This window comes from Macaca fascicularis, chromosome X (genome assembly GCF_037993035.2).
Source record: "Macaca fascicularis isolate 582-1 chromosome X, T2T-MFA8v1.1".
Lineage (NCBI taxonomy): Eukaryota > Metazoa > Chordata > Mammalia > Primates > Cercopithecidae > Macaca > Macaca fascicularis.
The window spans coordinates 53,935,378-53,960,980 of record NC_088395.1 but is presented as its reverse complement, the minus strand read 5'-3'; the positions used below and the strand labels follow the sequence as shown (position 1 = coordinate 53,960,980).

The following is a 25,603-nucleotide window of genomic DNA, read 5'->3' as shown; positions in this document are numbered from 1 at the left end:
CAGTGTCCTCATTATATGTATTCTATAGTTAAAACTTACCTTAGAGTTGTTGGAGGATTAAATGAGATAATATATGTAGAACGTTAACCACAGGGCCTGCCATATAATTAATACTTAATAAATGGTAGTTCTTATAAATATGATGATGTCGAGACAAAAGAATTCCCCATGAAGATGGTGATAACGATGATGTGGCCATGACCAGAATCTAAGAAGATTGTCAGAAACCCTGAAATACATAGAGGCAGGGAAAGCCAGTAAGGGCTATTTTCTAGATACTCAGAACACTAGACAGCAGCAGTCAAGAGCCAGGTGCAGAGTATGAACAATGTAGGAACACAAACAACAAAGGTACCTTAATAGCTGCCTTCTAGGAAAAGGTTACCTTCAGGTCCATCTGGGCCCACCTGGGTGGAAAATAAGGGAAAAAGGAGTGAGAGTAGGGCAGATTCTGAAAGCAACAGAGCTATTCTTGGGGTTTGAGAATCCAGTTACTGAAGTGTAAGATTAGAGAGACTGTTGAATATTGCCTTTGTCCAGAACTCACGATAGGTCTCCTGGACAGGAGAAAATTCAGTCCTAGGAGTCCAGCCTATAATGGCTATTGAAGGTACAGTAAGACATTTCCTGCCCCTGCCCCACCCCCAGCACTCCTTCTTGTGCTGCTGCCTATTACCCGCTGCAGTGTCAGAAGCTGTTAAGTGAACCCAGATAGTCAAAGTAGAGAAATATTTACAGATGATGTGATGGTATGTCTGGGCTTCTCTCCAAACTTTGTGTTTTGCAGAGATTGAGGTGTAGATGAAACAAGACTGGCTGTGTTGATAATTGCTGAAACTTAGCTGAGTGATAGGTACATGAGAATTAATTATACTTTTATATTTTTGTGTATGTTTGAAAATTTTCTTTAAAAATTTTTTAAAAATTGTTAGAGACAGGGTCTTGCTGTATTGCCCAGGCTCAAGGAGTTCTTTCGCCTCAGCCTCCTGAGTTAGCCGATACTACAGACATGCACTACCACAACCCAGCTGAAAATTTTAATTATTGGAAGTTAATAGAAGACCAGGGCATACATAGCTGTCATTTATTGAGCATCTCCTCTGTGTCAAAGTCTGTCTTAGCTGTTTATATATACTATTTTATTTAATCCTCACAACAACCCCAAAAGTAAGTAGTAGTATCCCCATTTTACTAATGTGAAAATTGAGAGAGAACCTTATAATATTAGCTACATGGAGCAGTTGCCATGGATCAAGCTCTGTATGAGCTCATTTAATCCTCAACCCTCTGAGGTAGAAAATAGGTCAGTTAAATGACAGCCAATTCACTGAAAGTCAGTTTAACCAAATTACTAGTTGCTGAATGTATCAGTGTACTGATTTGCCAAAAACATGTTTCTTTTTAACTGTTCATGAGGTTTTTTTCCAGCAGTTCATATTGGTTAATATCGTCTACTATGTGTAACAGGATTATCTAAGCCACTTTTGAGTTCTGGACAAAGGCATTGTTCATTTCAACCAGCAATCATGAGTTTCTTCACTTACTGGCCAACATTTGTTATTTTTTTTTCTTTTTGACTATAGCCATTCTGGTGGATGTAAAGTATAAACTCATTGTATGTGTTTTTTTTTAAAAAAATAAAAATTGTGGCCCAGTACAGTGGCTCACACCTGTAATCCCAACACTTTGGGAGGCCAAAGTGGGCGATCACTTGTTAGGAGTTTGAGACCAGCCTGGCCAACATGACGAAACCCTTGTCTGTACTAAAATTACAAAAATTAGCCAGACATGGTGGTGGGCGCCTATAATCCCAGCTACTTGGGAGGCTGAGACAGGAGAATTGCTTGAACCCAGGAGGTGGGAGGTTGCAGTGAGCCGAGATCATGCCACTACTCCAGCCTAGGCAACAGAGCAAGACTCCATCTCAAAAAGAAAAAAAAAAAGCAAATAAGAATTAAAATTGTATTTAAGGTATACAATGTGATATTTGATAAAGTTTATACTGTGAAATGATTATGCCAGTAAAGCTAGTTAACATATGCATCACTTCACGTACTTACCATGTGTTTGTGGTGAGAACACACAGGTCTACTCTCCTATGAAATTTCAAGTATCAGTGCAGTTTTGGTTTTGTTTTTTTTTTTGAGACGGAGTCTTGCCGAAGCAAGAGAATTACTTGAACCCGGGAGGCAGAGGTTGCCATGGGCTGAGATCACGCCATTGAACTCCAGCCTGGGCGACAGAGCAAGACTCTGTCTCAAAAAAAAAAAACAAAAAAACAAAAAAATTCTGGATACAAATCCTTTGCCAGATAAATGATTTCCAAATATTTTCTCTCACTCTGTGGCTTTTATTTTATTTTCTTAATGGTTTCTTTTGAAATACAAAATTTTTAATTTTACTTAATCCCAGGTTATATGATATTTTTCTGTGTTTTACTCTAGTCTTATAGTTTTAGGCTTTACATTTAGATCTATGATGCATTTTACGTTAATTTTTGTATATGATGTGAGGTAAGGGTCCACATTTATTTCTTTGTATCCATTTTTCTCAGCAACTTTTACTGAAAAAACTATCCTTTCCCCCACTGAGCTGCTTTAGCACCTTTTGTCAAAAATCATTTGATCATAAATTTAAGGGTTTATTCGGAACTCAAAGTTCTTTTCCACTGATCTGTATGTCTGTCTTTATGCTGATATCACATTGCCTTGATTACCATAGCTTTAGAGTAAATTTTGGGTTTGAACAGTGTAAGTCCTCCAATGTTGTTCTTTTTCAAAATTATTTTGTCTGTGTTAGGTCCTTTATATGTCCAAGTATGTTTTACTATCAACTTTTTATTTAAAAAGCTGGCTGGATTTTGGTAGGGATTGTATTGAATCCGTAGTCAATGTAGAGAGAATTGCTGTCTTGCTAGCGACTAACAATATTGCTAGTGACTGTTTTTATGTTCTCCTTCCCTTCAGTACAAAAAGGGTGAAGTGCTTATCCAAATCTCGGCGAACCAAGATAGCAAAGAAGGTAGACAAGGCTAGACTGGTGGCAGAACAGGTGATAGAAGATGAATTTGACTTGGATTCAGATGATGAGCTGCAGATTGACGAGAGATTGGGAAAGGAGAAGGCGACCCTGATAATAAGACCAAGTGTGTGTCTGTTCTTTCTTTTTCCTCCTCTACCCGTTTTTTGTTTGTTTGTTTGTTTGGTTGGTTGTTTTGAGATGGAGTTTCGCTCTTGTTGCCCAGGCTGGAGTGCAATGGCGCGATCTTGGCTCACTGTAACATCCGCCTCCCGGGTTCAAGTGATTCTGGTGCCTCAGCCTCCTGAGTAGCTGGGATTACAGGCATGTGCCACCATGCCTGGCTAATTTTGTATTTTTAGTAGAGATGGGATTTCACTATGTCGATCAGGCTGGTCTGGAACTCCTGACCTCAGGTGATCCACCCGCCTCAGCCTCCCAAAGTGCTGAGATTACAGGTGCAAGGCACCACGCCCAGCCCTTGCCCGTTTTATATTTGTTTTTGGCCCTCTTGATAGACTTAAGACCTTAGGCCTGAGCTTGTTGACATTCTGCTATACTATGTTCTGTAGGCCTTCATTGTTTCCTTTGTTCTAAAGATTTATTTATCACCTGATCCCTAACCTCTCTAAATTAGTCATCTGTGGTCATTACTTCCAAGAAAATTAGTCTTATTTTTTTCTTCTGGGTATTTGGCTGAAATGCTAATCATAGCTTCATAATAAGTGCATTCCATTGTTTTCTAGAATTTCCCCGGAAATTGCCCCGTGCGAAGCCTTGCTCTGACCCCAACCGAGTTCGTGAACCAGGAGAAGTTGAGTTTGACATTGAGGTAGGATTCTGCCCTGGATCTAGTCTTCTGCTCATTCTGGTGATAGAGACAGAAGACAGATTGTCATTCTAGTTGGGGGATATGCAGGGAGGAAGATATCCTATGCATTCATTTCCTGAATTATTTATTTATTATTATTATTATTATTATTATTTTGAGACAGAGTCTCTTTGCTCTGTTGCCCAGGCTGGGGTACAGTGGTATGATCATGGTTCACAGCAGTCTTGACCTCCGGGGCCAGCTCAGCCTCCCTAGTAGCTGGGACCACAGGCTTACACCACCAACGTAGCTAATTCTTTTCAATTTTTTTTTTTGTAGAGATAGGGTCTCGCTGTGTTGCCCAGGCTGGTCTCAAACTCCTGGGCTCATGTGATCTTTTGCCTTGGCCTCCCAAAGTGCTGGAATCACAGGGTGAGCCACTGCAGTGAAATATTTATTAAGTGAAAGAGTGTGTGCGAAGTGCTGCTGAGCATGTAAATGGAAGATTTCAATTGAGTTGAAATACCTTAAACATCCTTTAATACAGAGTAGAATAAAAGTCAGTGTAGGCCGGGCACGGTGGCTCACGCCTGTAATCCCAATACTTTGGGAGGCTGAGGTGGGCATATCATGAGGTCAAGAGATTGAGACCATCCTGACCAACATGGTGAAACCCCGTCGCTGCTAAAAAATTAGCTGGGCGTGGTGGCACACCCCTGTAGTCCCAGCTACTTGGGAGGCTGAGGCAGAAGAATTGCTTGAACCCAGGAGGCAGAGGTTGCAGTGAGCCAGGATCGTGTCACTGCACTCCAGCCTGGCGACAGAATGAGACTCCGTCTCAAAAAAATAAAAAAATAAAAAGTCAGCCAGGCGCGGTGGCTCATGCCTGTAATTCCAGCACTTTGGGAGGCCGAGGCAGGTGGATCACGAGGTCAGGAGATCGAGACCATCCTGGCTAGCATGATGAAATCCCGTCTCTACTAAAAATACAAAAAAACAAAATTAGCCGGGCATGGTGGTGGACGCCTATAGTCGCAGCTACTCGGGAGGCTGAGGCAGGAAAATGATGTGAACCCGGGAGGCAGAGCTTGCAGTGAGTCGAGATCGCGCCACTGCACTCCAGCCTGGGCGACAGAGCGAGACTCTGTCTCAGAAAAAATAAATAAATAAAAACTTAAAAGTCAGTGTGATGTAGCAGAAAGAGTATGTGATAAGGAGTATCTGATGTGACCTTACACAAATTATTTAACTTCCCCGAGCCTTAGTTTTCTTACGTGTTTAAAATGGGAGTATACTACCTACCTCACAAAGATGCCTTGGAAATTAAGATAAAAAATGAATATTCTGCTTAATACTTGGTCTATACTTGGTGCTCAGAAGATATTAATATCAGGAGTCAGATCATCACCCCTATATTGGGGCCTTACCAGAGCAATCCTGGGCAGCTGAGGTGATACACTCTCTCTCCAACAGGAGGACTATACAACAGATGAGGACATGGTGGAAGGGGTTGAAGGCAAGCTCGGGAATGGTAGTGGCGCTGGTGGCATTCTTGATCTGCTCAAGGCCAGCAGGCAGGTGGGGGGACCTGACTATGCTGCCCTCACGTGAGTACTGGCTTTTATCTCCCCTTTCCAGGCTATCAGACAGCAACCCCCGCTCCCGCCCAAGGTGCCAGGTCAGCCAATCAGTAGATATTTATAGAGCCATTTAAAGGGACAAAGAATTATCCAGGGCATTTTGGTGAAAGAATAAAGTAGGCATGAAACCTGTCCTAAGGAACTTAAGATCTGATGGCGATAAGATGTATAGACTTCAAGAGGAATCAATTTTGGGCACTTACGAAGTTGGGAAGAGGGGCTAGAAGAGTCATGCAAGGAGAATTGTTACAAAAATAATGAAAGGAAAGAATGCAGCATGCATAAACAGGGAGGGAGGTGTGCCCCTTTTTTGCCACCTTGCCTACTGTCTGTGGAGAGACTTTAGGCAAAAAGGACTGGCTTTTCATGAAAACAGTCTATGGTACTGTCTTGATCCTTAAGCTTAATTCCAAATTTTTCACTTAGGGTGATTCTCCCCTTTTTCCTCCCACCTTGATCCTCATAGCTGTTGTTCCTCCTCCCTGAGTGTTCTGATGACTGGTTTACTCTGACAGTTAAAAACAACTGCCTCAGTATTTCTCCTCTGTCCCTTGCAGTGAGGCCCCAGCTTCTCCCAGCACTCAGGAGGCCATCCAGGGCATGCTGTGCATGGCCAACCTGCAGTCCTCATCGTCCTCACCGGCTACCTCCAGCCTGCAGGCCTGGTGGACCGGGGGGCAGGATCGAAGCAGTGGGAGCTCCAGCAGTGGGCTGGGCACAGTGTCTAACAGTCCTGCTTCCCAGCGCACCCCAGGGAAGCGGCCCATCAAGCGGCCAGCATACTGGAGAACCGAGAGCGAGGAGGAGGAGGAGAACGCCAGTCTGGATGAACAGGACAGCTTGGGAGCATGCTTCAAGGACGCAGAGTATAGTAAGGGCAGCTAAGCACATGGGTTCAGGCCAGAAGGGGTCTCCTCAGTCCCAGTCTCCATCCTCGGCCCAATAGAGGACAGTTTGTAGTGAGCAAAGTCCTGGTCTTAAGCCTGATATTTAGTTTCTCTAAGCCGTATTTTCCTAATTTGTAAAATGGGAATATCTCACAGGTTAATGTTAAGAATTTGAGATTATGCTTACACAGATCATCTGGCACAGTTTCTTGCTCATGGGAAGCCTTCAAAAAATGGTAGTTATAATTTGCTCTCGTCTGTTTTTACTAATGTCCAACCTTTACCGCTGGTGACTCTTTTTTTCTCTTGCCTGTTTGACTGCCATCATCTGTGTCATTTGTGTCCTGTGTTGGCCAGTTTGTCCCTTTTGCAAAGGTACATAATGACCTTTCAGTGGGCTTTTTACATTTAAGAGATGACTCCTTTTTTTAATCCAAGATTTTATTGAGTACCACAATGTATAAGGCACTCTTGTATAATACAGGTGACTGTATAATGTAAGTGCTTTTTGTTTTGTTTTGTTTTTTGAGACAGAATCTCCCTCATTAGCCCAGGGTGGAATGCAGTGATGCCATCTCAGCTCACTGCCACCTCCACCTCCTGGGTTCAAGCAATTCTCGTGCCTCAGCCTCCCGAGTAGCTGGGATTACAGGTGTGCACCATCACATCACGCCTGGCTAATTTTTGTATTTTTGCTGGAGACAAGGTTTTGTCATGTTGGCTAGGGTGATCTCGAACTCCTGGCCTCAAGTGATCTGCCCGCCTGCCTTGGCGTCCCAAAGTGCTGGGATTATAGGCATGAGCCATCACATCCGGCCATTGTTTTAATATTTCAAAAGTTATACAAATATGGTTAACGCTTGCTGACCAAAATTGAAGATGGAGAAAGCAAAAATTCTTTTTGACTAACACTCTTTCCTCTCTGAGCCCAAAGACAACCTTTGTCATCATTTTCACGTATGCCTTTTATTTTGTTGTGTTTACATTCTTATGTAGACAGAAGTACAGAAGTATAGTTTTATTTAGTCTGTGTGGTTCTGCAACTTGCTTAGTTTTCTTTCAACGTCAGTACAGAGATATACTTTATCAATACATAGAGATCTATCTGCTGCATAGTGTTCTGTAATATAGAAATATATGTTTAATCATTCCCTACTGATTGACATTTAAGTTGTTTCTAAGTTTTTACTTTTACTAACAACACTGCAATGAAAATTCTTACAGTAACCTTTTGTGCTTATGTGCCAGTTAATATTTTTCTAGGGGGGATAGACCTGTTGAGTTGAAGGGTATGTAGAAGACAAATGTTAATAAATAGTGCCAAATTTCCCTCCAAAAGGGCCAGTATATGATCAGTGTATGAAACATACCTGTTTGCCCATAGCCTTACCAGCAGTGGATACTATCAGCCTTTTTAATTTTTGCCAATCCTATGGCAAAAGATGGTGTCTGTTTGTTTTATGTGTTTATTGACTCTTCTTTATTCCTTTTCTGTGAATTTTCCATTCAGTCTTTCACCCATTTTTCTATTGGGATGTTTTGTTTTTCTTACTGATTTGTAAGAGTTCTTTATATATTCTAGATGTGTTGGAGTATTTTTTGTATATTCTGGATATATTGAAAAATACTTCCTTTTAGGTTTGTGTTTAATTTTATTATGTCTTTCTAGCATGTAGATAATTTTGATTTTTACATTGTCATCTTTATCAATTTTTTTTTTTTTTTTTTTTTTTAAGACACAGTCTCACTCTGTCACCCAGGCTGAAGTGCAGTGGCACAATCATGGCTCATTGCAGCCTCAACCTCCGCAATCCCATCTCAATCTCCCTGGTAGATGGGACCATAGGTGCATGCCACCACACCCAGCTTATTTTTTGTACAGATGGCGTTTCGCCATGTTGCCCAGGCTGGTCTCGAACTCCTGGGCTCAAGTGATCCTCCTGCCTTGGTCTCCCAAAGTGCTGGAATTATAGGCGTGAGCCACTGCATCCAGCCATCTTTATCAGTTTTTAATAGTTTTTTGTATTTTATGTTTTGATTAAGAAGGCCTTCTTATATTTTCCCCTAAAACTTACATAGGAGTTAAAATTTTAGCTCTTTATCTGGAATTAAGTTTTTGTGAATTGTGGGAGGTTAGAATCTAACTTTATTTTTTTCCACATTAGTAGTCATTTCCCCCAACACCGTTTATTGACTAGTTCATCATCATCCCCCTGACTTGAAGTTCTACCTTTGTCACAAACTAAATTCCCAAATATATGGGGATTTGTTTTCCACTCTAGTCCAAGTTCTGTGCCTTAACAGCTGTATGACCTTGGCCAGGCTAGTTAACCTCTCTATGCCTCTCTGTGATAGTCATGCCTACCTCATATGTTGTTGTGAGAGTTAAATAAATATACAGAAAGCACTTAAAACATTGCCCAGCTCATATAAGTAAGTACTATGTATTAGATACTATTAATATTATTCTGTTCCATAAAATCAACTTGTCAAAACAAATTTTTATTTTACCAAACAGATGCTAAAATAGAAAATGAAAACTTGTCTATTCCTGTGAAAATAGCATGTAGGTTAGTTACCACAGACTTTGTTTCTGGTAGAGCACATCCCCTCTACAGACCTTGCTGTGAACCTGAGGAGACCACAGATGCTCACTAAGACTCTCATCTTTGAGCTAAGCTTTGATTTGTTTTAGGGACATGCCAGGTTCCCCTGGCCACCCACTGTACTGTGAGCAGTCAAATCACATTGACCTGCAGCTAAGACATCTGGACTTGATTTGACCACTCCTCTTAGAACAGCTCACTCAGCCTCTCCTCTCTCCTTCCCCTCACTGCTTTGCCCAGCAACCTTGGAAAGGCAGCTTACCAAGGAGAGACCTCCTTACTTGTTCTTATTTTTCCAGAATTTTGAGGCTGCTGTTGAGCTTTTTCTATTTCAGATGAATTTTAGAATCGGCTTTTCAAAGGATTGCGTGATGTTTGTGGATTAATTTATGGAGACATATCTTTCATCAGAGGCCTTTCGGCTATACTGGGATTTGTGCATTCCTGAATATAACCTTGTGTCCTGAAAATTTGTGCACTAAAAACAATAAGGCATGCAAAAAGAGATTAGGGCCACAGCCCTCAAAATCTATGTGACTTTGAAGCCAAAATGCAGACTCAAATAATAGCAGTCCTAAGTTAGAGCCCAGTGGCATTCATACCTGGCATTATAGTCAGTGGCTTCTCTATGGCCTTAAGCTCTGGACTCAGACTTCTTCTTTCCAAATCTGGATTTTTGAGGGCATTTGGTTAAATAGATAGCAGCTTCATCAAATTAAAATCTGATCCAGGGCCTAGTCCCTATCAATCTTTTTTGACAAAACAAACAAAAAAACCCAGGGGGAAATGTCTTTGCAACTTCATCTGCTTGGTCAGATAGCCTATCCCATCAAAACTAAATTTTGTAGAAAATAGAGTCACCATTTACTTTTTCTCTGATAGGCAAACTTGTGTGATTTTTAGTTTTTGTCTGTACGTCGTCTTATGTTGCTAAGGCTTTCTCTGTAGTTGTGAAAAAGCCTACCACTGATTGGTTGTAAACAACTACGGAAAATTGTTTTTGAACTGGTACAACTTCTGAACAGCTTTGAAATCATGGTTTTGTCTTTTTTTTTTTTTTCTTTTTTTTTTTTGAGACCGAGTCTCACTTTGTCACCCAGGCTGGAGTGAAGTGGTGTAATCTGGGCTCACTGCAACCTCTGCCTTCCTGCCTTCCTGGTTCAAACAGTTCTCCTGCCTTGGCCTCCCAAGTAGCTGGGATTACAGGCACACGCCACCACGCCTGGCTAATTTTTTGTATTTTTAGTAGAGACGGGGTTTCATCACGTTGGCCAGGCTGGTCTTGAACTCCTGACCTCAAGTGATCCACCTGCCTCAGCCTTCCAAAGTGCTGGAATTACAGGCATGAGCCACCAGGCCCAGCCATACATCTTTCTCTTATTTACCTTTTGGGTATGAGCAGCAGCCATCTTATGTTTCTGTCTTCAAACGTGGTTTGTCTCTATTTATTCATGTCTTCTTGTATGTATCTCTTCTTTGGTCTGTTTCTTCTTCAGTTTAGGAATTTTATTTTGGTTCATAAAAGTGGCATCTTTTTATGTATTACATTTTCTAATTGGCTGTTGCTAATAAGGAGGAAAATAGTTGATTCTTTCCCATATCAATCCTATGTTGGACTACCTTATTATACTGTTACTAGTTCTATTTGTTTTCAGTTCATTGTCTTGATTTCTTGAGGTAGATGATCTGTGTGTCCTGTATTAGTTTGATAGGGCTGCCATAACAAAATATCACAGACTGGGTGGCTTAAACAACAGAAAGTTATTTCCTTACACTTCTGGCAGCTGAAAGTTGAAGATCAAGGTGCCGGCAGAGTTGATTTCTCCTGAGGTCTCTCTGCTTGGCTTGCAGATGGCCTTCCTCTTGCTGCCTCTTCCTGTGGTTGTACCTCTGTGCATACACACCGATGATGTCTCCCTGTGTGTCCTAATCACCACCTCTTATAAGATCACCAGTCAGATTGATTTAGGGCCTACCTTAATGGTCTTATTTTAACTTAATTACCTCTTTAAAGGCCCTATCTCTACATATAGTTACATTCTGAATACTAGGGGTAGGTCTTTACCATATGAATTTCAGGGGGCACCGTTCGGCCCATAATAATCTTCCTCCTTTCCAATATTCATACCTCTGACTTCCAGTTTTATTACAGTGTTGAGTCATAGTGGTGATGGGGGCATCCTTTTGCTGTTTTCAGACTTTAAAGGGAATATTGCCAGTCTTTCTCCACTCAATATGTAGGTCTCTGATAGACTACTCTCATAGAGTTCGGGGAGTCTCTAGCTATTTATTTACTCATTTAGACACAGTCTCGCTCTGTCACCCAGGCTGGAGTGCAGTAGCGCAATTTCGGCTCACCGTAGCCTCCCTCCTAAGCTCAAGTGATCCTCCCACCTCAGCCTCCCGAGTAGCTGGGACTACAGGCTCACGCCACGACTCCTGGCTGATTTTTGTGTTTTTAGTGGAAACAGTGTTTTGCTATGTTGCCCAGGCTAGCTTTATTTTAAAAGGCTTTTGTTTGTTTTAAAATCAAGAATCATATTAGGTTTTATCAAATAATGTTGGCATATTTGGACATAAATACATAGTTTTTCTGTTAATTTGTTAATACAGTGACATTAATAGAATTACTCATTTTGAATCGTTACTTTCATGAGATTAGCTGTACTTGGTCATGGTGTTTAACAATAGTTCGTCTAGTTTATTTGATTGCTAGTCGTTTCAAAAACTAGTTTTTTGGCTTTATTGATCATCTCTAGTGTTTGATGTTTTATTCTCTTTTTAAATTTTCTGTATTCGGCATCTTGAGTTGAAAGCTCTGTTGATGTATTTTCAATCTGCTTTTTGGTAAAGCGTTTTTTAAATTTTATTTTTATTTATTTTTGAGACAGAGTCTTGCTCTGTCACCCAGGCTGGAGTGCAGAGGTGCGATCTTGGCTCACTGCAACCTCTGCCTCCCGGGTTCAAGTGATTCTTCTGCCTCAGCCTCCTAAGTAGCTGGGATTACAGGCATACGCCACCATGCCCAGCTAATTTTGTGTATTTTTAGTTGAGACGGGGCTTCGCCATGTTGGCCAGGCTGGTCTCAAACTCCTGACCTCACATGATCTGCCTGCCTCAACCTCCCAAAGTGCTGAGATTATAGGCGTGACCCACCACGTCCGGCTTGAAATTTTATTTTTTTAATTAACATGAAGTAAAATTGACTCTCTTGGTATACACATGTTCATATTCTTCCAGCCACCATAATCAGGATACAGAGCCCTTTGATCATTCCCTAACCTCCTTTGTGTTACTACCCCCTTTATAGTCATGCCTGCCCTCTACTCCTGGGCAACCACTGATCTGCTCTTTGTCACTGTGGTTTTGCCTTTGCCAGAATGTCATATAAATGGAATTATGCAGTATGTAATATTTTGAGACTGGCATCTTTTGCTTACCGTAATGCCCTTTTTTTTTTTTTTTTTTGAGATGGAGCCTCGCACTGTCGCCTGGGCTGGAGGGCAATGGCACGATCTCGGCTCACTGCAACCTCCACCTCCTGGATTCACGAGATTCTCCTGCCTCAGCCTTCCGAGTAGCTGGGATTAAAGGCGCACACCACCACACCCAGCTAATTTTTTGTATTCTTAGTAGAGACGGGGTTTCACTGTGTTGGCCAGACTGGTCTCGATCTCCTGACCTCGTGATCCGCCTGTCTCAGCCTCCTGAAGTGCTGGGATTACAGGCATAAGCCCCCACACCCGGCCCACCATAATGCCTTTAATATTCATTCGTGTTGTTGCGTATCAAAAGCTTGTTCTTTTTTATTGCTGAGTAATATTCCATTGTATGGATATACCCATTGAAGGTCATTTTGGTTGTTTCCACTTTGGGGTGATTACAAATAGAGCTGCTGTGAACATTCAGGTATAGGTTCTTGTGTGAATATGAGTTTTCATTTTTCTAGGATAAATACCCAGGAATGAGATTCCTGGGCAGTACGGGCAGTGGATGTTTTAACTTTACAAGAAAATACTGGCTGGGCGTGGTGGCTTGCGCCTGTAATCCCAGCACTTTGGGAGGCCAAGGCGGGTGGATCACGAGGTCAGGAGCTTGAGACCAGCCTGGCCAATATGGTGAAACCCCACCTCTACTAAAAATACAAAAAAATTAGCTAGGCGCAGTGGCACGTACCTGTAGTCCCAGCTACTCAGGAGGCTGAGGCAGAAGAGTCGCTTGAACCTGGGAGGTGGAGGTTGCAGTGAACGGAGATTGCGCCACTGCACTCCAGCCTGGGGGACAGAGTGAGACTCCATCTCAAAAAAAAAAGAAAAGAGGCTGGGTGCAGTGGCTCACACCTGTAATCCTAGCACTTTGGGAGGCCGAGGTAGGTGGATCACGAGGTCAGGAGATCGAGACCATCCTGGCTAGCATGATGAAACCCTGTCTCTACTAAAAATACAAAAAATTAGCCAGGTGTGGTGGCAGGTGCCTGTAGTCCCAGCTACTCGGGAGGCTGAGGCAGGAGAATGGTGTGAACCCGGGAGGCGGAGCTTGCAGTGAGCTGAGATGGCGCCACTGCACTCCAGCCCGGGCGACAGAGCGAGACTCCATCTCAAAAAAAAACACAAAAACAAAAAACTACTCAACTGTTTCCCAGAATGGTTATTTTACGTTCCCACTAGCAATATGTGGAATTCCAGTTGCTCTACATACTCATCAGCACTTGGTTTTGTCAATATAGTTATTTTAATCATCCTAATGAATGTATAGTGATATCTCATTTAATGGTTCATCTAATGGCTAATGATAATAGTGAAATTAAGAAATGTGGTATATATAAACAATGGAATATTATTGTTCACCATTCATAGATCCTCTTTTTTGAAGTGTCAAACAGACATTTTGAATGCATTGTTAAGATTTCTTGTTCAGGATTTAACTATGAATTTTTCTTTTTGTTTTCTTTTCTTTGTTTTTTGAGCCAGTCTTGCTCTGTCACCCAGGCTGGAGTGCAGTGCCACGATCTCGGCTCACTGCAACTGCTGCCTCCTGCATTCAGGTGATTCTCATGCCTCGGCCTCCTGAGTAGCTGAGACTGAAGGTGTGTACCACCATGCCCGGCCAATTTTTTTTTTTTTTTTTTTTCCTAGTAGAGATGAGGTTTCACCATGTTGGCCAGGCTGGTCTTGAACTCCTGACCTTAAGTAATCCACCCACCTTGGCCTCCCAAAGTACTGGGATTTTAGGCATGAGCCACCACACCCAGTCTGGATTTATTTTTTAGTAGATATAGAATTTTCAGGTTATCTGTTTGATTTTTAGGTGAGTTATTTATTTAAATTAAGACTAGCCAAGTGCAGTAGTGAAAAGAGGGGAAAGAGTTTGGGTGACTTTTTATAGTTTGTATCTTTCAAGGAATTGGTCTGTTTCATATAACTTACAGAATTTTTGGGCATAGAGTTGTTTGTAGAATTCCCCTATTATTCTTTAAATGTCTATGGGGTCTTTAGTGATATCCCCCTCTTCCCTTCTCATTCTTTTTTTTTTTTTTTTTTTTTTTTGAGACGGAGTCTCGCTCTGTCGCCCAGGCTGGAGTGCAGTGGCCGGATCTCAGCTCACTGCAAGCTCCGCCTCCTGGGTTCATGCCATTCTCCCGCCTCAGCCTCCCGAGTAGCTGGGACCACAGGCGCCCGCCACCTCGCCCGGCTAATTTTTTGTATTTTTTTTAGTAGAGACGGGGTTTCACTGTGTTAGCCAGCATGGTCTCGATCTCCTGACCTCGTGATCCGCCCATCTCAGCCTCCCAAAGTGCTGGGATTACAGGCTTGAGCCACCGCGCCCGGCCCCTTCTCATTCTTGATATTGGTAAATTGTTTCTTCTCTCTCTCTCTCTCTCTCTCTTTTTTTTTTTTTTTCTTTGCAATTGCTGGCACTTTGTCTTTTTTTTTTTTTTTTTTTTTTTTTTTTTAACTTAAAAAGTGTTTTTAGGACTACAGGTGCATGCCACTGGCTGATTTTTTATTTTTATGGAGATGGGGGTCTCACTATGTTGCATAGCCTTGTGTCAAACTCCTGACCTTAAGTGATCATCTCTTCTGGACCTCCCAAAGTACTGGGATTACAAGTGTGAGCCAGGCCTTATTGTGTCAATTTAATTGATCTTTTCAACATTTTTTGTTTCATTTTCTATGTTTTATCTTTGTCAATTACATTCCACTCTTTTTTTTTTTTTTTTTTTTTGAGACAGAGTCTTGCTCTGTCGCCCAGGCTGGGGTGCAGTGGCCGGATCTCAGCTCACTGCAAGCTCCGCCTCCCGGGTTTAGACCATTCTCCTGCCTCAGCCTCCCGAGTAGCTGGGACTACAGGCGCCCGCCACCTCGCCCGGCTAGTTTTTTGTATTTTTTAGTAGAGACGGGGTTTCACCGTGTTAGCCAGGATGGTCTCGATCTCCTGACCTCGTGATCCGCCCGTCTCGGCCTCCCAAAGTGCTGGGATTACAGGCTTGAGCCACCGTGCCCGGCCACATTCCACTCTTAATGTAGTTAAGATTGCTGTAGTTTTATTCTTTTTCTGATTTCAGAGATGATTATTTAGATTATTTATTTGAGACCTTTTTCATATCTTGTTTTGCTATTTTTACTTTTATTCTATTTTTGTTTTTTTTTTTTTTTTTTTTTTTTTTTTTTTTTTTGAGACGGAGTCTCGCTCTGTCGCCCAGGCTGGAGTGCAGTGGCGCGATCTCGGCTCACTGCAAGCTCCGCCTCCTGGGTTTACGCCATTCTCCTGCCTCAGCCTCCTGAGTAGCTGGGACTACAGGCGCCCGCCACCGCGCCCGGCTAATTTTTTGTATTTTTAGTAGAGACGGGGTTTCACCGTGGTCTCGATCTCCTGACCTTGTGATCCGCCCGCCTCGGCCTCCCAAAGTGCTGGGATTACAGGCGTGAGCCACCGCGCCCGGCCTCTATTTTTGTTTTTTGTTTTTTTTTTGAGACAGAGTCTTGCTCTGTCACCCAGGCTGGAGTGCAGTGGCACAGTCTCGGCTCGCTCCAACCTCTGCCTCCCAGGTTCAAGTGGTTCTCCTGCCTCAGCCTCCCAAGTAGCTGGGATTACAGTCACGTGCCACCACGCCCAGCTAATTTTTGCATTTTTAGTAGAGATGGGATTTCACCAGGCTGGTCTCGAACTCCTGACCTCAAGTGATCCGCCCACCTTGGCCTCCCAAAGTACTGGGATTACAGGCATGAGCCACCATGCCCAGCCTTTTTTTTGTTTTGTTTTAGTATTTTATAAAGTTGATATATTAACAGCATATCGTATATATTTTGGGGATACATATGTGATATTTTGATACACATATACAATGTGTAATGATGAAGTTAAGCTTAGTGATATATCTATCATCAAACATTTTTGTGTCAGAAACATAATTCTCTTCTAGCTGTCTTGAAATACACAATAAATTATTAACTGTAATTTCCTGACTGTACTAGTGAATGCTAGAATTTATTCCTTCTGTCTAACTGTATTTTTGTACCCATTAACCAACTATTTTTCATCCCCTGCTTCCTTTCCCAGCCTCTGGTAACCACCATTCTACTCTCCACCTCTGTGAGATCCACTTTTTTAGGTCTCACATATGAGTGAGAACATGCAATATTTGTTTGCCTATTCCTGGCTTATTTCACTTAATACAATGATCTCCATTTTCATTCATTTTACTGCAAGTGACAGGATTTCATTTGTTTTAATGGCTGAATAATATTCCATTGTTTATATATACCACATTTCTTAATTTCACTCATTTGTCCATTGATGGATACTTAGGTTGATTCCGTATCTTGGCTATTGTGAATAATATTGCAGTGAACATGGGAATGCAGATATCTCTTTGATATACTGATTTATTTCCTTTTGGATATGCCCAGCAGTGGAATTGCTGGATCATATGGTACTGTTTTCCATGATAGTTGTACTACCTTATATTCCCACCAACAGTGTGTGAATGTTCCTCTTTCTCCAAATGCTGAAGAGTAACAAATCCTCTCCAGCATTTGTTACTTCTTGTCTTTTGGATAATAGCCATTCTAACTGAGGTGAGATGATTTCTCATTGTGGTTTTGATTTCTGTTTCCCTGATGATGAGTGATATTGGACATTTTTCCCCATATACCTGTCGAGCCTTTTTTTTTTTTTTTTTTTTTTTTTCAACTTTTATATTCTGGGGTACATGTACAGGATGTGCAGGTTTGTTACATAGGTAAACATGTGCCATGGTGGTTTACTGCACAGACCAACCTATTACCTAGGTATTAAGCCCAGCATCCATTAGCTATTTTTCCTTATACTCTCCCTCCTTGCCACCGACAGGCCCTAGTGTATGTTGTTCCCCCACTCCTGTGTGTCCATGTGTTCTCGTCGTTCACCTCCCACTTATAAATGAGAACATGTGGTATTTAGTTTTCTGTTCCTGTGCTAGTTTGCTAAGAATAAGTTTCCAGCTCCATCCATGTCCCTGCAATGGACGTGCTCTTATTCGTTTTTATGACTGCATAGTATTCCATGCTGTATATGTACCAGCTTTTCTTTATCCAGTCTGTCATTGATGGGCATTTTGGTTGATTCCATGTCCTTGCTATTGTGAATACTGCTGCAGTGAACATACGTGTGCACGTCTTTATAATAGACTGATTTGTATTCCTTTGGGTATATACCCAGTGATAGGATTACTGGGTCAAATGGTAGTTCTGCCTCTAGATCTTTGAGGAATCACCATGCTGTCTTCCACAATGCTTGAACTAATTTACACTCTCCCCAACAGTGTAAAAGCGTTCCTTTTTCTCTGCAACCTCACCAGCATCTGTTGTTTTTACATTGCCATTCTGCTGGTGTGAGATAGTGTCTCACTGTGGTTTTGATTTGCATTTCTCTAATGATCAGTGATGTTGAGTTTTTTTTCATATGATGGCCCCATGAATGTCGTCTTTTTTTTTTTTTTGAGACGGAGTCTCGCTCTGTTAGCCAGGCTGGAGTGCAGTGGCGAGATCTCATCTCCCTGCAAGCTCTGCCTCCCAGATTCACGCCATTCTCCTGCCTCAGCCTCCCGAGTAGCTGGGACTACAGGCGCCCGCCACCACACCCGGCTAATTTTTTTGTATTTTTAGTAGAGATGGGGTTTCACCATGTTAGCCAGGATGGTCTCGATCTCCTGACCTCATGATCCACCTGCCTCGGCCTCCCAAAGTGCTGGGATTACAGGCGTGAGCCACCGCACCCAGCCGAATGTCTTCTTTTGAGTAGTGTCTGTTCTTGTCCTAGGCCACTTTTTAATGGGGTTGTTTTCTTATAAATTTAAGTTCCTCATAGACTCTGGATGTCATACCTTTTCCAGATGCTTATATTGCAAAAATTTTCTCCCATTCTGTAGGTTGTCTGTTCACTCTGATGATAGTTTCTTTTGTTGTGCAGAAGTTCTTTAATTTAATTAGATCCCATTTGTCAATTTTTACTTTTGTTGCAATTGCATTTGGCATTTTTGTCATAAAATCTTTGCCCGTGCCTGTGTCCTGAATGGTATTGCCTAGATTTTCTTCTAGGGTTTTTATAGTTTTGGGTTTTACATTTAGGTCCTTCATTCATCTTGCGTTAATTTTTGTATATGGTATAAGGAAGGGATCCAGTTTCAATTTTCTGCATATGGCTACCTGGTTCTCCCCAGCACCACTTATTAAATAGAGAATCCTTTCTCTGTTGCTTGTTTTTGTCAGGTTTGTCGAAGATGAGATGTTTGTAGGTGTGTGGTCTAATTTCTGGATTCTCTATTCTGTTCATTGGTCTATGTGTCTGTCTTTGTACCAGTTCCATGCTGTTTTGGTTACTGTAGCCTTGTAGTATGAAGTTGGGTAGCATGATGCCTCTAGCTTTGTTCTTTTTGCTTCGGGTTGTCTCGGCTATTTGGGCTCTTTTTTCATTCAATATGAATTTTCAAGTAGTTTCTTTAATTCAGTGAAGAATGTCAGTAGTGGTTTAATGGGAATAGCATTGAATCTGTAAATGACTTTGGGCAGCATGGCCATTTTCACGATATTGATTCTTTCTGTCCATGAGCATGGAATATTTTTCCATTTGTTTGTGTCCTCTCTCATTTCCTTGATCAGTGGTTTGTAGTTCTCCTTGCAGAGGTCCTTCATTTCTCTTGTTATCTGTATTCATAGGAATTATATTCTTTTTGTAGCAGTTGTGAATGGGAGTTCATTCATGATATGGCTCTCTGCTTGTCTGTTGTTGGTGTAAAGAAATGCTTGTGATTTTTGCACATTGATTTTGTATCCTGATACTTTGCTGAAGTTGCTTATCAGCTGAAGAAACTTGGGCTAAGACGATGGGGTTTTCTTAGAGATAGGATCATGTCATCTGAAAACAAAGATAATGTTACTTCCTCTCTCCCTATTGGAATACGCTTTATTTCTTTTTCTTGCCTGGTTGCCCCGGCCAGAACTTCCAATGCTATGTTGAATAGGAGTGGCGAGAAAGGGCATTCTTGTCTTGTGCCAGTTTTCAAGGGGAATGCTTCCATCTTTTTCCCATTCAGTATGATATTGGTTGTGGGTTTTTCATGTATGGCTCTTATTATTTTGAGGTATGTTCCTTCAATACCTAGATAATTGAGAGTTTTTAACATGAAGGGATGTTGAATTTTATCAAAGATCTCTTCTGCATCTATTGAGATAATCATGTTTTTGACTTTAGTTCTCTTTGTGTGATGAATTACATTTATTAATTTGCATATGTTGAACCAACTTTGCATCCCAGGGATGAAGCCAACCTGATTGTGGTGGATAAGCTTTTAGATGTGCTGCTGGATTCAGTTTGCTTGTGTTTTATTGAGGAGTTTTGCATCATTGTTCATCAGGGATGTTGGCTTGAAGTTTTCTTTCTTTTTTTTTTTTTTTTTTTTGAGACGGCGTCTCACTCTGTCACCAGGCTGGAGTGCAGTGATGTGATCTCTGCTCACTGCAACCTCTGCCTCCTGGGTTCAAGTGATTGTCCTGCCTCAGCTTCTCGAGTAGCTGGAACTACAAGCGCACACCACTACACCCAGCTAATTTTTTTATTTTTAGTAGAGACGGGGTTTCACCATGTTGGCCAGGATGGTCTCGATCTCTTGACCTCGTGGTCTGCGGTCTGCCCGCCTCGACCTCCCAAAGTGCTGGGATTACAGGCATGAGCCACCGCAGCCGGCCGAAGTTTTCTTTTTTTGTTGTATCTCTGCCAGGTTTTGGTGTTGGGATGATGCTGGCCTCATAAAATGAGTTAGGGAGGGGCCCCTTCTTTTCAGTTTTTTGGAATAGTTTCAGTAGAAATGGTACCAGCTCTTCTTTGTACCTGTGGTGAAATTCAGCTATAAATCTCTCTGGTCCTGGGCTTTTTTTGGTTGGTAAGCTATTTATTACTGCCTCAATTTCCAAACTCATTATTGGTCTATTCAGGGATTCAGTTCCTTCCTAGTTAATTCTTGAGAGGGTGTATGTGTCCAAGAATTCATCCATTTCTTCTAGATTTTCTAGTTTATGTGCATAGAGGTATTTATAGTATTCTCTGATGGTTGTTTGTATTTCTGTGGGGTCAGTGGTAATGTCTCCCTTATCGTTTCTGATTGTGTCTGTTTGATTTTCTCTCTTTTGTTCTTCATTAGTCTAGCTAGTGGTCTATCTATTAATTTTTTCAAAAAAGAAGCTCCTGGATTTGTTGATTTTTTTGAAGGGTTTTTCGTGTCTTTGTCTCCTTCAGTTCGGCTCTGATCTTGGTTATTTCTTGTCTTCTGCTAGCTTTGGGATTTGTTTGCTCTTGGTTCTCTAGTTCTTTTAGTTATGAATTTTGAGATCTTTCTAGCTTCTTGATGTGGCATTTAGTGCTACAGATTTCTTTCTTAACACTGGTTTAGTTGTGTCCCAGAGATTCTTATACATTCTCTTTGTTCTCATTAGTTTCAAAGAACTTCTTGATTTCTGCCTTAATTTCATTATTTACTCAGGAGTCATTCAGGAGCAGGTTGTTCAGTCTCCATGTAGTTGTGTGATTTCGAGTGAATTTCTTAGTTTTGAGTTCTAATTTTATTGTGCTGCGGTCTGAGAGACTGTTATAATTTCACTTCTTTTGCATTTGCTGAGGAGTGTTTTACCTCTGATTATGTGATCAATTTTAAAGTGCCATGTGGTGATGAGAAGAGTGTATATTTTTGTTGGTTTTGGGTGGAGAGTTCTGTAGGTATCTATCAGGTCAGCTTGATCCAGAGCTGAGTTCAGGTTCTGAATATCTTTGTTAATTTTCTGTCTTGATGATCTAATATTGTCAGTGGGGTATTAAAGTCTCCCACTATTATTGTGTGGGAGTCTAAGTCTCTTTGTAGGTCTCTACGAACTTGCTTTATGATTCTGGGTGCTCCTATATTGGGTACATATATATTTAGGATAGTTAGGTCTTCTTGTGGAATTGAACCCTTTACCATTATGTAATGCTCTTCTTTGTCATTTTTGATCTTTGTTGGTTTAAAGTCTGTTTTGTCAGAAACTAGGATTGTGACCCCTGCTGTTTTCTGTTGTTCATTTGCTTGGTAAATTTTCCTCCATCCCTTCGTTTTGAGCTTATGTGTGTCTGCACTTAAGATGGCTCTCCTGCAGACAGCATACTGATGGGTCTTGACTCTATCCAGCTTGCCATTCTGTGTCTTTTAATTGGGGGCATTTAACCCATTTGCATTTAAGGTTAATATTGTTATGTGTGAATTTAATCCTATCATGATGGTAGCTGGTTATTTTGTAGACTTGTTTATATGGTTGCATCATAGTGTCACTGGTCTGTGTACTTCAGTGTGTTTTTATAGTGGCTGGCCACGGTTTTTCTTTCCTATATTTAGTATTTCCTTTAGGAGCTCCTATTAGCCATTTCTTTTTTTTTTTTTTTTTGAGACGGAGTCTCGCTCTGCCGCCCAGGCTGGAGTGCAGTGGCCAGATCTCAGCTCACTGCAAGCTCCGCCTCCCGGGTTCACGCCATTCTCCTGCCTCAGCCTCCGGAGTAGCTGGGACTACAGGCGCCCGCCACCACGCCCGGCTAGTTTTTTGTATTTTTTAGTAGAGACGGGGTTTCACCGTGTTAGCCAGGATGGTCTCGATCTCCTGACCTCGTGATCCGCCCGTCTCGGCCTCCCAAAGTGCTGGGATTACAGGCTTGAGCCACCGCGCCCGGCCCCTGTTAGCCATTTCTATGTCTTTTTTTGAGAAATGTCTGTGCTGGTATTTCGCCCATTTTTAAATGGGATTGTTTGTTTTGTTTTGTTTTGTTTTGTTTTTTGCTATTGAGTTCCTTATATATTTTAGTTATTAATCCCTTGTCAGATGGATAGTTTGCAGATATTTTCTCCCATTCTGTGGGTTGTCTCTGTACTTTGTTGATTGTTTACTTTGCTGTACAGAAGCTTTTTAGCTTAATGTAATCATATTTGCCTATTTTTGCATTTGTTGCCTGTGCTTTTGAGTTCTTACTCCAAAACAATCTTTGCCCAGACCAATGTCCTATAGCATTTCCCCAGTATTTTCTTGTAGTAGTTTCATAGTTTCAGGTCTTACATTTAAGTCTTTAATCCATTTTGAAATGATTTTTTTGTATATGGTGAGAGATACAGGTCTAGTTTCATTCTTCTGCATATGGGTATTCAGTTTTCCCAACACCATTTATTAAAGAAACTGTTCTTTCCCCAGTGAATGTTCTTGGTGCCTTTGTGGAAAGTGAGTGGACTATAAGTGGGTGGATTTATTTCTGGATTCTCTATGCTGTTCCATTGGCCCATGTATCTATTTTTGTGCCAGTACCATGCTGTTTTGTTTACTGTAGCTTTGTAATATAATTTGAAATCAGGTAGTATGAGGCCTCCAGCTTTGTTCTTACTGCTCAGGATTGTTTTAGTTACTTGGCATCTTTTGCAATGTTATATGAATTTTAGGATTGCTTTTTCTATTTCTGTGAAGAATGTCATTGGTATTTTGTTAGGGATTGCATAGAATCTATAGATCGTTTTTGGGTAGTATAGATATTTTAGCAATATTAGTTCTTCCAATCCATGTGCATATGATATCTTTCCATTTTTTGTGTGTCCCCTTCAATTTTTTTCATCGGTGTTTTGTAGTTTTCCTTGTAGAGATCTTGCAATTATTTGGTTAAATTTATTCCCAGGTATATTAAGTTTTTTGTAGCTATTGTAAAGGGGATTGCTTTTTTTTTTTTAGTTTTTTTTTTAGATCGTTCGCTGTTAGCATATGTAAATACTACTGATTTTTGTATGTTGATTTTGTATCCTGCAACTTTACTGTTTTGTTTTGTTTTGTTTGTTTGTTTGTTTTTGAGACAGTGTCGTTCTGTCACCCAGGCTGGAGTGCAGTAGCATGATCTCAGCTCACTGCAACCTTTGTCCCCCGGACTCAAGTGATCCTTTCACCTCAGCCACCCAAGTAGCTGGGACTACGGGCGCCTGCCACCACACCCAGCTAATTTTTGCATTTCTAGTAGAGACGAGGTTTTACCATGTTGCCCAGGTTGGTCTCGAACTCCTGAGCTCAAGCTGTCTGCCCGTCTCAGCCTCGCAAAGTGCTGGGATTATAGGCTTGAGCCACTGCACCCAGCCATCTTTACTAAATTTGTTTATCATTTATTTTATTTTTATTTCTTGAGATGGATTCTTGCTCTGTCACCTAGGCTGGAGTGCGGTGGCACAGTCTCGGCTCACTGCAACCTCTGCCTCCTGGGTTCAAGCGATTCTCCTGCCTCAGCCTCCAAGTAACTGGGATTACAGGTGCCGGCCATCACACCCAGCTAATTTTTTGTATTTTTAGTAGAGATGGGGTTTCGCCATATTGGCCAGACCGATCTCTAACTCCTGACTTCAGGTGATCTGCCTGCCTTGGCCTTCCAAAGTGCTGGGATTACAGGCGTGAGCTACCGTGTCCAGCCAGGCCTGTAGTTTTAATTGTTGTATTGGTATCAGGGTAAAGCTGGCCTCATAGAATGAGTTTTGTGGAAGTATTCCCTCCTCTTCAGTTTTTTGAGTTAAGGCAGAATTGTTGTTTTAATGTCTGGTAGAATTCAGCAGTGAATCCATCAGATTCTGGGCATTTCTTTGATGGCAGACTTATTACTGCTTCAGTCTCATTACTTCTTATTTGTTCAGGTTTTCTGTTTCTTCATGGTTCAAGCATGGTAGGTTATATGTGTCCAGGAATTTATCCATTTCTTCCCAGTTTCCAATTTGTTGGTGTATAGTTGTTCATAGTAGTCTCTACCTTTGTATTTCTGTGATATCAGTTGTAATGATTCCTTTCTCATGAGATATTTTTAATTTCTAATGTAAACATTTAGCACTTTAAATTTCCCTCTAAGCAGAACTTTAGTTGCATCCCCCAAGTTTTATGTTGCAATTTCATTTTTATTAATGGAAACATTTTCTGTTTTCCTGTGGGATCTCTTCTTTGACCCATGTTTATTTAAAAGTATGTTTAATTTTTATGTGTTAGAGGTATTCCAGTTATCTTTCTTTTGCTGCTTTTTGTTCTGTTTGTTGAGACATCATTCTTCTGGTTTCCTTTTGTTCTTTGTCAGTGGTTTCCTTTTGCTCTTTCAGCATAGTTGATTTAAAGTCTTTGTATGGTAAATATAATGTCAAAGCTTCCTTAGGGACAGTTTTTGTCAGTTTCTCTTTTTTTTTTTCCTGCAAATGGGCCATACTTCCCTTTTCGTTGCATGCCTCATGATTTTTTTTTGTTGGAAACTGGACATTTTGAATATTATAATGTGGTTTACTCTGGAAGTCAAATTTTCCTTCCTCAGTTTGCTTTTGTTGCTTATTATGAACTACAGTCATCTGTTGTTTAGTGACTTTTCCCAGCTACTTTTTACAAAGATTGTATTCCTTATTGTGCAGTTAGAGTCTCCATTCCTTAGCCTCATTAGTAAGCTGGGATTTTCTGATCGAGATTTCCTGACAACTTTCTTTGTTTGGCAGACAGGAGTACAGTGGTACAATCTTGGCTCACTGCAACCTCCATATCCTGGGTTCAAGCAAGCTTCGTGCCTCAGCCTCCTGAGTAGCTAGGATTACAGGCATGTGCTACCATGTCTGGCTGATTTTTGTATTTTTAGTAGAGACAGGGTTTCGCCATGTTGGCAAGGCTGGTCTCGAACTTCTGACCTCAAATGATCCACCTGCATCTGGAGTTTCTTAAAGGCATGATTTTAGCAGCCTTTTTCTTTTTTTTTTTTTTTTTTCTTTTTTTTTTTTGAGACGGAGTCTCGCTGTGTCTCCCAGGCTGGAGTGCAGTGGCGTGATCTCGGCTCACTGCAAGCTCCGCCTCCCGGGTTCACGCCATTCTCCCGCCTCAGCCTCCCAAGTAGCTGAGACTACAGGCGCCCGCCACCACGCCCGGCTAGTTTTTTGTATTTTTAGTAGAGACGGGGTTTCACCATGTTAGCCAGGATAGTCTCGATCTCCTGACCTCGTGATCCGCCCACCTCGGCCTCCCAAAGTGCTGGGATTACAGGCTTGAGCCACCGCGCCCGGCCAAGACATGATTTTAGCAGCCTTTTTCTTTGTTAATCACCCCCTTTCTTGTT

General features: G+C 41.4%; 1 protein-coding gene across 10 annotated transcripts in view; it reads left to right on the top strand.

Annotated features, from left to right (window-relative positions):
• The window catches only part of PHF8 (PHD finger protein 8), a 109,208-nt gene that overhangs the window by 57,448 nt on the left and 26,157 nt on the right, over positions 1 to 25,603 (top strand). For all 10 annotated transcript variants that reach the window (XM_005593667.4, XM_005593661.4, XM_074029848.1 and 7 more), the window contains 4 exons: positions 2,967 to 3,145; positions 3,765 to 3,850; positions 5,303 to 5,436; positions 6,027 to 6,340. In XM_005593667.4, coding sequence (XP_005593724.1) covers positions 2,967 to 3,145; positions 3,765 to 3,850; positions 5,303 to 5,436; positions 6,027 to 6,340 — 713 coding nt within the window. The remainder of the gene's footprint in view (positions 1 to 2,966; positions 3,146 to 3,764; positions 3,851 to 5,302; positions 5,437 to 6,026; positions 6,341 to 25,603) is intronic.